This window comes from Citrus clementina, unplaced genomic scaffold, assembly GCF_000493195.1.
Source record: "Citrus clementina cultivar Clemenules unplaced genomic scaffold, Citrus_clementina_v1.0 scaffold_9, whole genome shotgun sequence".
In the NCBI taxonomy this organism is placed as follows: domain Eukaryota; kingdom Viridiplantae; phylum Streptophyta; class Magnoliopsida; order Sapindales; family Rutaceae; genus Citrus; species Citrus x clementina.
The window spans coordinates 3,061,282-3,073,997 of record NW_006261964.1 but is presented as its reverse complement, the minus strand read 5'-3'; the positions used below and the strand labels follow the sequence as shown (position 1 = coordinate 3,073,997).

The 12,716-nt window shown below is 30.9% G+C and overlaps 2 protein-coding genes across 2 annotated transcripts in view; both read right to left on the bottom strand.

Moving 5' to 3' along the window:
• The window catches only part of LOC18032058 (basic 7S globulin), a 1,451-nt gene extending 1,262 nt beyond the window's left edge, over positions 1-189 (bottom strand). The window contains exon 1 of the mRNA XM_006419766.2: positions 1-189. This exon is cut by the window's left edge and continues 1,262 nt beyond it. Within this exon, the coding sequence (XP_006419829.2) occupies positions 1-185 (185 nt within the window). The 5' untranslated portion in view covers positions 186-189.
• A 7,263-nt stretch (positions 190-7,452) lies between these two features.
• On the bottom strand, positions 7,453-8,852 carry LOC18032932 (basic 7S globulin). The gene has a single exon (XM_006419764.2). It carries the CDS (start codon positions 8,841-8,843, stop codon positions 7,536-7,538), a length of 1,308 nt encoding a protein of 435 aa, XP_006419827.1. The 5' UTR covers positions 8,844-8,852; the 3' UTR covers positions 7,453-7,535.
• Positions 8,853-12,716: the final 3,864 nt, after the last annotated feature.

Here is a 12,716-nt window from a genome sequence, read left to right as displayed (position 1 = left end):
TCAAGGGTCAATTTCACAGGCACGAGAGGGGTTCTTTGTTTGATTTGAGTGAGGTATTGGAGAGTTGATCCATCTTTGGTAACCGGAAGGACTAGTGCTTTTGGTCTAAAAGACGTTTTGGCTATGGAAGGAGAGATGAAAAGGAGAAGAAAGCAAAAAAGAAGAAATTTGGAAGAGAGAGCCATTTGGTTAACGTGCTGGGGACTGTAAAGCAGCGAGCAGCCAAGATATTTATAGGCATTTTTTCAATTTAAAATTCTTATTTTTTTAATGATTTTTAAAGGTAGAGAATAGGGATGGTAATTGTACCCGCAAACCCGCAAATCCGTCCAAACCCACCCGCCAAAACCCGCCCGTTGCGGGTAATTTTACCCGTTGCGGGCGGGTTTAGTATTATAAATTAAAACCCGCATATGGATGCGGGTGGGTTTGGTATTAACCTTATATCCGGTGGATACCCGCATGGATATCCACCAAACCCGCAATATTTTTTCAAATATTTTTAATTTAATTTTAATCTAAAAATGTATAAAGAAAATAATGTCATTAATTAAATTACCAAATAGTCAAAGGCTCAAAGTTGTGTATGTGTGTATGTGACCTATATCCTATTCTAAAGTCATAATCTAAAGAAAACTAAAGGCATTTTCCTTCGAATTAGTATTTGAAAATATTAATCTTAATTATTATTATAGGCATTGTGTTGGATGGGTGCTTATGGTGGTGAATGAAATGAATATCTTCTCTTGGAGCTTGTTTTAAATGATAATATGAAATGTAATTATTATTTTTAGATACTAGTTTGTGTTTTTTAAATGGATTTGTGTAATTTATACTTAAATTTGAGAATTTGTGTTGAATTGATGTGAAAATTTTAATTTTTCATTTACATTATTTAAATATAAAATTGAGTATGTTATATGGAATTTAAGGTTATTATTATAAATTTATATATTAAACATTTGTGATTTTAAATACGGAAACCCGCAAAAAATCCGCCGGATACCATTGCGGGTTTGGTAATTGTTAAAAACCGTTGGGGGCGGGCCCATTGCCATCCTTATTAGAAAGATTCAAATTGGTGGGGGAACTAAAATAAAGTGCTGGAAACCCACTTGGTTGGGCCTTGGAAATTCAATTAGGTTAATCAAGTTACTTAAAATTCCTTGGCGAACGAGCCAGTTAGAACCCAAACCTCACAATGGGGAGGTCATGGGTTTGAGCCCCACAATGCATTCTGGAGGAGTTTAATTCCTTCTCAATTTGACTGAACTAAAATAAAGTGCTTGAAAACCACTTGACTAGGCATTGGAAATTCAAATAAGCTTAATCAAGCTACTTAAAAATCACTCGGCGAACGAGCCAGTTAGAACCCAAACCTCACAATTGTGAGGTCATGGGTTCGAGCCCCCACAATGCATTCTGGGGGTTTAATTTCCTTCTTCGATTTGACTGAAGGCAGTTTTCTCTTTTTCGAAATGTAAGTGGAATATACATCCCTTGAATAATAGAGAGGGTAAAAATTTGGGCGGTGCTTCATAAGATGTAAATTAGTCCTAGTAACAATTTGATTTGTAAATATCAATTGTAATCTCATTTAATATGAGTTGTACTCTTAAACAATAATCTCATATAATTTAAAAAAAAAAACACTTGGCGAAGACTTGGGGCTATGTTAGCTTCTTAATTTTCTTTTGATGAACCTCGACATACTGAAGGATTTTATTAAATAAGAAAGAGTAATCAGAACATCCATTTAGGGGGACATAATGTGCTTCAATCTTAAGATAAGCCATAGCACTGAAACAACATCGTGAGAAACTATAGGTAAAAAAGAAATTAAAAATAAAAGCATATCAAAAGAAACAATATTTCAAAAGTGATTAGCATCTTAAGACAAGAATTGTTGAATCCCTAAGTGAGGATTATTCCCCAAAAAAAAAAAACTCATTAAGATGTAGATTAGCAAGACAATCTGCAGCATTATTGTTCTCCCAAAAAGTTTGTCAAGCAATGAAAATCCATGACAAAATGCTTTATCTTACAATTTACCCGTGTGTTTCTAAGACTTGAAGACTATATTTGGAAGTAGGATAGAAGATAGCATTTAGACTGTAATTTGGAGGATAAAAAAAATAATCTAATCCAAGGTTATGTTTGGTTGTCAAGACTAGTAAATTAGTTCAAATTTTAGTCTCAAATTCATGAGATTATTGATCCCCACTTTCACATGAGTTTAGGTTGGATTAAATATATTTTTTAATTCAAATTTACTACCTTTATCAATAGTTTTTTAATAATTTTTTATTTTAACTTGAAATTAGGTATCAAAATTTTAATTCAATAATTTAAACATAAAAATTATTTAATTATTATTTACAATAATATTTAATATACATATTATATTAAAAAATTAGAAATATAATTTGAAAATAATTATACTATTTATTATTTGTTTTTGTTTCATTAAACAGTTTATCCGACATTATACCAAATAAAGGATAGTAATATATAATTTAGCTAGTATAATCTAATTCAATCTAATCTTAAAAGTTAATCTAGTGTAATTCTATCTTCTAGAGTCCAAAACAATTTCAAGGACCTTAATTTTTTTAAAAATTTAACAATAAACAATGAATCACATTCTATACGTTAATTTGTTTTCTTTTTTTGGTTTTAAACCATCCAATTTCTTGTGACCGCATTGAGTCCCGACTAACGGGGATTCGGGGTATAATCACAGTTAAGACTCCTTACCCCTCCCAAATAGTTGTATAGTGGGGATCGAACCCAAGAGCTCTTACGTTAATTTCTTAATTAATTGATAGTGCACATTTTCAACATGCAAAATTACAAGTTGATAAGTTGTAATAAATATGGGTTGTCTAAATTAAAACAAGATGTTAGTGGGAAAACCAATAACAAAACACATGCGTGAACGGGGAAAGTTCGGTTCACTTTTTTTAAAAAAAAATTCAAAAAGGATAATTTTTAGATACCTCCCATGAGGTTTACCCTTACTACACTTGGAGAGAATGTATGCATATATTGACACATAGCACCCCTGGTCGTGTATTAGCGTTAAAGAACTGTTTGGTTGTTAAGGGCAATAATATAATTGCAAAATTTGAATTTTTTAAATCGTTAAGAAGCTATTGACTGATTAAACTAACACAGTTGAATCTGAGGGAGTCATCTCCACTTCTTCTCATTGGCATGGTAAAGTTGGTCATATTTTCTCTTTATTTATTTCCATTTTCTTCTTATCTATAAAAGGATATATACAAAGACAAAGCTGCAATCATTGTAAGAAGACCGCCAGTATGAACTTTTTTCCTAAATCTGGAAAAATAATTACAACTAGATATTGAACTTAGAATCAGTTGCTACAGGAATAGAAAAGAAATATTTTGTTTCCAAACACATACATAACTAGAAATTAAAAAAAAAAAAAAACACACACACACACAATATTTTTTTCCCTCTCCCATGGTGGGTTACAGTTTATATAGAGAAGAACAAAAGGCAAGCAACAAAGAAAAAAGCAGTTCCTAAGAAACTCTATACAGACCAAAAAAAAAAGAAGAGCATTTATGCTAGTGAGCAAAACCCTTATGAAGTTTTTTGAACTCTAACTCAAGCGTTGAAGAGTTGTAATTTCTCACAAACTCAACAACCCTTTTCCTCTCTCATAGTTAAAGTGCTGCAATAGTTATTAAAGACTGAAAAAAATTAATATCTTGAGTCTTATTTGCTGAATCCTGCATGAAAATCACATCTTTTTTAACAAAAGAAGTGCCTTTGAACAAGTCTCGTCATGCATGACATAAAAACACCTTACTCTCCAAAAGAAAACATAAACCATCATTAACTGACAAGAAAACAAAAGAGAGATCCAACATACCCATTAAATCTTTCTGTCTCAAGTTGCAGTTGCAAAAGCACTTGAGTCCGAATAACAAGGAAACACCATGTTTGTTAAATCTATATCTATGTAGGCATTTGCCTTTTTCCTCCCACGCTTTCGATTATCTGAAGAGGAAGCGTCATGTTAATTTTAGAAAGCAAATTGATAAGGTCATCTTGGTTTTTAAAAGCAGACACTGCTCTTCACTTCATTTGTAAAATAACTATTCAGTTTTTTATATAATCATTGAATAAAGAAACCCAATCAATTGAAAAAAATATGAGAGGGTCATCTCTACTTCTTCTCATCGGCAATGATTGCAATGATTCCACTATTCATATGCATTTGGTGCCAAAAAACAACAAATGCTCTGCAACTCTACAATGCAAGCCAAGAAGCATTGTCAAGTCTGCAACTCTGCATTGCTGCAAGTATTATCAGTTATTGTACTGTGCATTGAGGGCATTATTGTACTTTCATCAACAGAGCAAACGGCACTTTAACACTAAAACATGGTCAGGGGTGCTATATGTCAATATATGCATACATTCTCTCTAAGTGTAGTAAGGGCAAACCTCAGGGGAGGTATCCAAAAATTACCCAATTCAAAAACGACTGATTAATCATAATCATAAGAAAATTAACATTTAACATAGAGAGTATATAGCTTCCGTATGGGAATGGGAGGTTGGAACACAACTGCTAAGCAGAGACCCATATCTTTGTGCTTCTGATTGTAGTATTAGAAGATGCGTATCTTCTTTTATTTTATGGTAGATATATCTCTTTGTTTTCACCATGTGGATGGAGTTAAATAAGCATAGAGTCACTTTCCACCATAAGTGGGGGGAACCTTTCTTGCAAAAATAGAAGCACATGGTGAGGAATTTTAATCCCAAATTTTGTAACTAAAAATATCAAACAAATAATAAATAAAAAATTAGATGAAGAATAAAATTAATCACACAACACAAAAATTTACGTGAAAATCTCTTATATTAGAGAAAAATCACTGCTGCCAAGGATAACGAGAGAAAAATTCACTATGTGAAAAATTATTACAATCACTCTAATATTTTTCCTCACACCCAATCTCTCAATAGACTTACCATTTCTCTCACACTAAAAATTGTCTACTTGGAGAGAACTTATTGTTATATTATACAAATAACCAAACTCAATCTCCCTATATATAATGATTATTTCTTGTAGGAAAAGTATTCATTTTCTTATACTAGTAGTATTCCTTATTTAATAAATCAAGTCCCAAATAAGAAATTACCTATACCTTAAATAAGAATTCTACTAAAGAGAAAAATATTTTAGCAAGTCTTTCTTAAAAAATAAGACATATTCCCTAACATCATGGTCTCTACACAATACGGTGTATAATTATCAGAAGCATCTGAAACACACTCCCATTGTCCCACAAATAATTAACCCTAATTGTTATTATTAGTTTTAGAAAGACAATCAGCGTGGACCTTAATCCAACCAATATTAGGTGAATGCAAAATAATTAATTTAAGAGTAAGAATTGCTGCTAATTAGTAAGAATGTATAAAAATGTACATATGCTCTGTACGTATAAATTATATATAGTCTGCTAGCATGACAAGCTTTCACGTGTTTAGAATTTAGAATTTTATCATTGGCCACAATTATAAGATAAAGAGTAAGTGGAATCTCTCCTTTGAATTATGAATGTTCTATTTGAGGTTACAGTAAATAGACTTGCGTTAAAAAAATTGTAGAAAAATTTGTATCCTTAATATCGTTGTTAATGACACATAAAGCATAATGACAGATGCATACTTTATATATTTGTTTTGGTAAGGGACGGCCCGTTCGTGCACAAAGTAGCCCAGTAGCATGTGTTTTGAAATAATTTTGCCTGGCCACATAGTCTTCTAATCTCAGTATCTATATAAAGTTGAAGGGATGACTAATATATATATATATATATATTTCAAGTTGACAGTAGAAGACGAGGCACAAGCCAATAAGAAACATGGGCATGAAAATCTTTCTAAGAACAGGAGTTCCCACCTTTGGACTTTGGTTTATTAATAAACTCACCGGCATTTAGTTCCTTTTTAATATTATTTATGCTCTTTATTAAAAGCAAATGAAGACATAGAAGCACCGGAAATTTTTGAGGTTTTTTTTTTTTTATTACATGAGACTATTGCTCAAATTACAACTCATATTATATGAGAGTATAACTGATATTTACAAATCAGACTATTACTGGGACCAACTTACATCAATGCTAATGGAGCTCTCCACTCCTCACTCATGGGTAAGGAAGGGACCAACTTACATCAATGCTAATGGAGCTCTGCCCAGATTTTAACCCTCACAAATATTCGAGGGATATCCACTCCTCACTCATGGGTAAGGAAGATAACTGCCTTCACTCAATTTTTAATTGAGGAAGGAAATACCCCCACAATACTTTTGTGGGGGTTCGAACTGCTGCCCTCCAACTTGGAGGGCAGCAGCCCTGATCACTCGGCCAAAGGCCGAGTGGCTGGAAATTTTCGAGGTTGAATTATGCCTTTTCAATATTATTTATGCTCTTTATTAATATACTTACAGGGAGGGGTTCTTTATTTGAATTGTGTTACATATTGGATAGTTGATGAGTATTTGGTTACTGAAGAACAGATGCTTTTGGTCTAAAAGATGTTTTGGCCATGGAGGTGGCAGGAGAGATGATGAAAAGGACAAAAAAGGCCAAACAGAATGAAATTGTTAGAGAGATCCATTTTGCTAACAGTAAGTTGGCCAAGTTATTTATATATACTTGGACAAAACTGAAAATATATAATCAAAATAAAATTATATAATTTTGGAATTAAGTGTTAATTAAATCTAAATTAATGTCATGCAGGGTGGAGACGTCAATGATGGGAACTTAATTAGGCATTTTTCAGATCTCTAAATTTACCCGTAATTATAGATATTGTTATTAAAGAATTATAAGTAGACAAGTATGTACTTGTACAGACCTATTGTTTTCTGAAACTAGCTGCTTGCCCTCACATGGTGTGTGCGCGAATTGGACTGTTGGACAATTTTTAATTTTTTATCGTGGCAATAGGATAAGTTAGATCTTTCAAATTAAAGCACATAAACTTAATGAACTCAACCCATCTAGATTTAATTGGGTTTCCTCCTTTCTTGAGAGTGTTTTTTTATTAACACTTGAGTAGAATTTCAGTTGACCATCTTGAAAAATATTATTCGTGGAATTTTATTCCTTCTGAGTTCAAATTTGCTTTATTCAAGTCATAAGTACTGAATTTCACCATTAAAAAAATTAGTAAAAACTAAAAACGTTACATAGACACAGATAATTATATCCGGTATCTCATTTTAGCGGTTCAAAGTCCATTTTAACCTTGTTCGTTAATTATTATTTTTCTTTTTCTATATCTAACTGATCAACGATGCTAAACGCATCAACTCTTACCGCAGGTTGCTGCTTAATGTGAAGCCATAGTGGAACCAATTACAAAGATCACGCCAAGGTGACCATATTTATTAATATTGATGAAGAAAAAGCATACATAAGGAATAAACTAAGTGATGACTCAGCGATATTTAGATGACTTATAATTAATTAAAAATTAGAAGTAAGTTTGGAACAAGTTGTTTGCCAGGACAGGAGAGAAGAACTGAACCCTAGCCTAGATTTGGCAAGATTAAATTCTAGGAGATTGTCTTCAAGTTGATATCCTCCGATGACTACTGAAGTCCTAGGGTTTACTCCACCATCCACAAATGCAAGGCACATGGCATCTTTTCCAACTCGCACCATCGAGTTTGCTCCGTAGATTTTCCACACGCGGTTATTACCTGGCAGCACTAGATGAATCTCTGGGGCAGTAGTGCCACCAATAAAGCTAGAGTTAAAGCATGCCCCAAATGGTGCAATTGGTTTAACTCTAGGAATGTTAAATAATAATGCTTTGCTGAAAGTTTCAATAAATGCTTTATAAATTGATGTCTCCAAGACTGTGTAAGGATCAGCAGTGCTGACCTTCGTTCCACCATTACCTTGTTTGTTAATTGACAGCAACGATGTGTTTAGTGGCACAACATTGCCGCCGATCAGAATAGACTTTATTTCAATGAAGTAATCAGTTGAAGGATCACCTTTAAAAGCCAAACCCTCATTATGCACGGGATTCAGTATCAGTGGGGTGTAAATGAGAGATTTGGAGACATCAATATTTGGAAAAGGAACATCACCGAAGAATACTGCACCGTTTGATGTTGTGGAAGAACTCAAACAAATGGAAAATTTTCTATCAAAGTTAAAAGCAGCTGAGAATTGTGAAGGAAGCGAAACTTGAGTTCTTCCAAGGCCGGCCATGCCCTTAACACCAGTAGCTAGACCGTCTAAAAGAAACGTTGGTCCACAAGAAAATATGAGGTTAGGCACCGAAACAAACGGGCCTGGAGGATTAGCCTTGCCATCAATATCAATTGATTGAATAGACACGACATCCGTGGCAAGCTCACCGCGGTTTGTGCTTTCGCGTGATATAGAGTTGGCTGGGAAGCGACTACACGTATGATTGTTGCAACCTGGCCCGGGGGAGCAGGAGTACTCATCGATGCAAGACTTAGACCTAGCAAGTTTGCACTGAGCCGAGCCGCAACGGGCAGGTTTGTAAGAAGTTGAGACATAGCCTTGGTCACAATCAACCCAAAGAAACTGGCCACCTAGATCTAGGGTTAATTTGACGGGAACAAGTGGGGTTCTTTGTTTGATTTGAGTAAGGTATTGGAGAGTTGATGAATCTTTGGATACCAGAAGAGCTAACGCTTTTGGTTTTGAAGATGTATTGGATATGGAAGTGGTGGGAGGGATGATGAACAATACAATAAAGCAAAAGAGCAGGCAATTGTACGAGCGGGCCATTTAGTTGATCAATTGGTAGTACTGCAAATATAGCTCGCAGCATTTATATATATATATATACACAGGAGGCTGTTCCAATCCGGATTGGAACAACGTCCCGGAGGGAGGCTGGTGGCCTTTGGACTCAAATCCAAAGGCATCCGGATTGGAACAACGTCCCGGAGGGAGGCTGGTGGCCTTTGGACTCAAATCCAAAGGCTACCTGTGGCTGCACATGGTGGACTCCACCATGGGCAGCCAACCAAAAAAAAAATAAAAGAAGGAATTTGGGGCCGTTGGAATTTAATCCAACGGCCACAATTTCCTTTCCGGATGTTGTTCCAATTCGGGAGTTCCGAATTAAAAAAAAAAATATATATATATATATAATACAAATATATGTAGAGTTATTATTAATTGACTACTTTAAGAATTATAATATATAGATAACTATAATGACCGACGAGTTGAGTAATAAAATATTGATTTTATTCTAAAAAGAAAACTACATAATAAAAATGTTAAATGTTAAATTTGTAAGTTTATATAAATTATTTTTAGCTAGTTTATATTTTAAATTTATAATATCGCAATGCACTACATGTTATTTATCTTTTTATAAAAAAAATTATTAAAGAATAAAATTAACATTTTATTAATCAACTAAATAATATTTATTATAGTCATTTAGTTTATTATAATTCTTAAAGTAATGAAATTATATATATATATATATATATATATATAGTTCCATTTAATTGAGTAAGTCTTTGTTACTGTAGACGTCTGCTTGGGCTTCTTTTAAATATATTCATTTGTGACCGAATCCAACTCCAACGCATATATCATTTACAAGTATTAATTGGATAAAACCCGGTCATTTGTCCTGGCTTGTTTGCAGGCTTGGTGATATTAATAATAATTGTTCTTTAAATGTTCTATTTTGTTTATTTTACGGATTACTTAATTAAGAAGAGAGCACAAATATCAATTTACATGAAGCGTTGAAGTGTTTGAAAAATGTTTTTGTTACTTAAAAGAATAATTTGGGATTTTATAAGATTCTTTCGTTAGCTAAAAACTTTGACCAGTTGACAAGTCTGACAACATTCAACGCCAAGTTGACAAATTGTACTGACGGCGATCATTCTTTACAGAATTACAAGTTGACAACTTGTAAAGCCTTATCCTCAACGTGCTCCTAGCCCACAAGATTTCTGACATTATGGGCGGATAAGATTAGAAATAAAAATATTAGAGAATTTTCTCCTTTACGTATTACATATTTATGTTTAGTTTAGTAATGTAAATTTTTAATTGGTGTCGGAACTGTTGCGCCTTCAAAATCATCAAATGATGACTAAATTTGGATCCGGATCCGAAATAGCTTCATCTAAATTTGGATCTGCATTAACATTTTGAGATCCATGTCTATATTAGATCCGCAACAAAATGTGCGGATTTAGATGTGAGTAATACTTGTGTGAATTGTAGGTAGATTTTTTGGATATCGAAATAAATATGATGTTAAATTCAAAATTTTAAATATAATTTAAATTTTAACAAATTTACCTAATAAAATCAAATAAATTATAATTATAATTCAACAATTAACAATTCAATACTTAAAATAATATACAACACCATAAATTCACAAAAAAAAACACAGTATAAATCAAACATTAAGAATAATATAAATACAGGTTTAACACCACCACAAATCCACAAATAAAATTATAAAAACACCATAAATCCACATGAGATCATGTGAATCCCTATATATTTTTTAATTTAATTTAACTTATATATTTTTATTAATCCTTTTTTTATTTAACTTATATTTTTGCATTTAATTTTAATTTAATAAATAATTTAATTAAAAATAATGCATATCCAGATATCCAGTTTTCTAAGTGCATTTGCATCTAGATTCGAATTCGGATCCTCAGGGATTTCAATTTATAACATCTAGATCCGTATTTTTTGATGTGCTAATCCTGATTATTCTAAATACGGATCTTCCGGATCTTTGTGGATCTTAGCCGGCCTAAGATTTGTTTGTCATCCCTAAATTCTACCGTCAAATGTATTATGTTATACTTGAATCCGGTTATACTACAAAAACCAAGGTAATTAGACTATTTCTCGGGACAATAATTTGACAATAATAGACTTTTTATTTTAATAAAGTAAAGAAAATACTTTAATAATGTTGTGATTTGTAATTAAACATAATTTATGTAAATAAAACATAAGACATATAAACTTAGCATAAAATTTTTACATCAATATTAAATGTAAAACAAAACATAAATTATTTAATGGAAAATAAGACTTGTAAATGGAAGATAAAATAAGTAGATTAACATAGGAATGGTAAATTGATGTATTACAGGTAAACAAAACAAAAAACTTATAGATGTAATATAAAACTCCTAAATCAATATTAAGCGTAAAATAAAACATAAATTGTGAAAATAAAATATAAAATTTGTAAATGGAAAGTAAAATAGGTAAATCAACATAAGTGTATTAAATTTATGTATTGTTGGTAAATAAAACAAAAACTTATAAATGAACATCAAGTGTAAAATTAAAAAAATAAATAAATGATGTATATAGAACATAAAAATCATAGATAAAAGGGAAAATAAGAAAATTAACATAGGAGTGTAAATTGGTGCATCATTGATAAATGAAACAAAAACTTATTAATGTAACATAAAAAACTTGCAAATTAACATTGAGTGTAAAATAACATATAAATTATGTAAATGAAAAAGAAGACTTGTAGATGAAATGTAAAATAAGTAAATATTATAAGAGCTATTGAAAAAATAAAATTTTCTGGATGTAAAATAAAAAGTCAAAATAATGATTATCTTATATATTTACCTTTTTATTTCTAAATTAAATATTTATAATTTGAGGTTTATATAATATATGTGATAATATATATGAAATTTTATTAAGGATAAAACTTATTCTCAAAATTAAATTTTGAAAAACTGTTTTTCATATTTTTCAAAATTGTTTGTATGATATGTGATGTTACATCCTACTAAACCTTCTTGAAGGTAACCCCAAATGATCTTTTAGTATAAGTAATAAACAAAGTTTGAAAGCACATTATGTATAAAACTAAAAATCAGATCCAATTTTATTGATATTTCATACATGTCTAGTATTATAAGAATATCTTTTTTTATTCTTTTATGCCTTGGTCATCAAGAAAAATAATTTTGCTTAATTAAATTGCATAGTAAAAAAATATCATGATAGAAAATTAACAAAAAAAATTATAAATGTCCTAGCATAAATATAGAATTTATGGTTAAACCAATTTAATAAAACTTATTCTAATTGTTTTCAATCGATGAGTAAATTTTTTTCTTTGCTTAAATAAATAAATAATTTTCAAATTATAGTTTAATGTTGATTAAAAAGTTTTACGTTATTTTTTCAAGTGTTTGTTTTGTTTTCAATTTTAAAACACTAATTTATCACTCTTATATTAATTATTTATTTTACTTTTTATTTAATAATCTTATATATAATTTACAAAATTTATATTTATCATGGCATTGATGCTGTAATTTTAATCACATCATTATAGAAATTTTCTTTAATAAATTATAAGAAAAAATATATTGTATCAAAATATATATACCTGTGCATTACATTATTAACGAAAGGATTTCTTTATTGTGAAATTACTCTCCTTTGAAATGCTTTATTTGTTGTTTATTTTTTGTGTTATTTAAATCAGCATTCGCAATTGTATCTCTTTATAAGAAATGTAAAATGAAAACTAATTTTTTAAATAGTTAAAACGTACCTCTGCTTCAAAATAAATATATCCATCTATAAATATGGTTAATACAATAATATTCC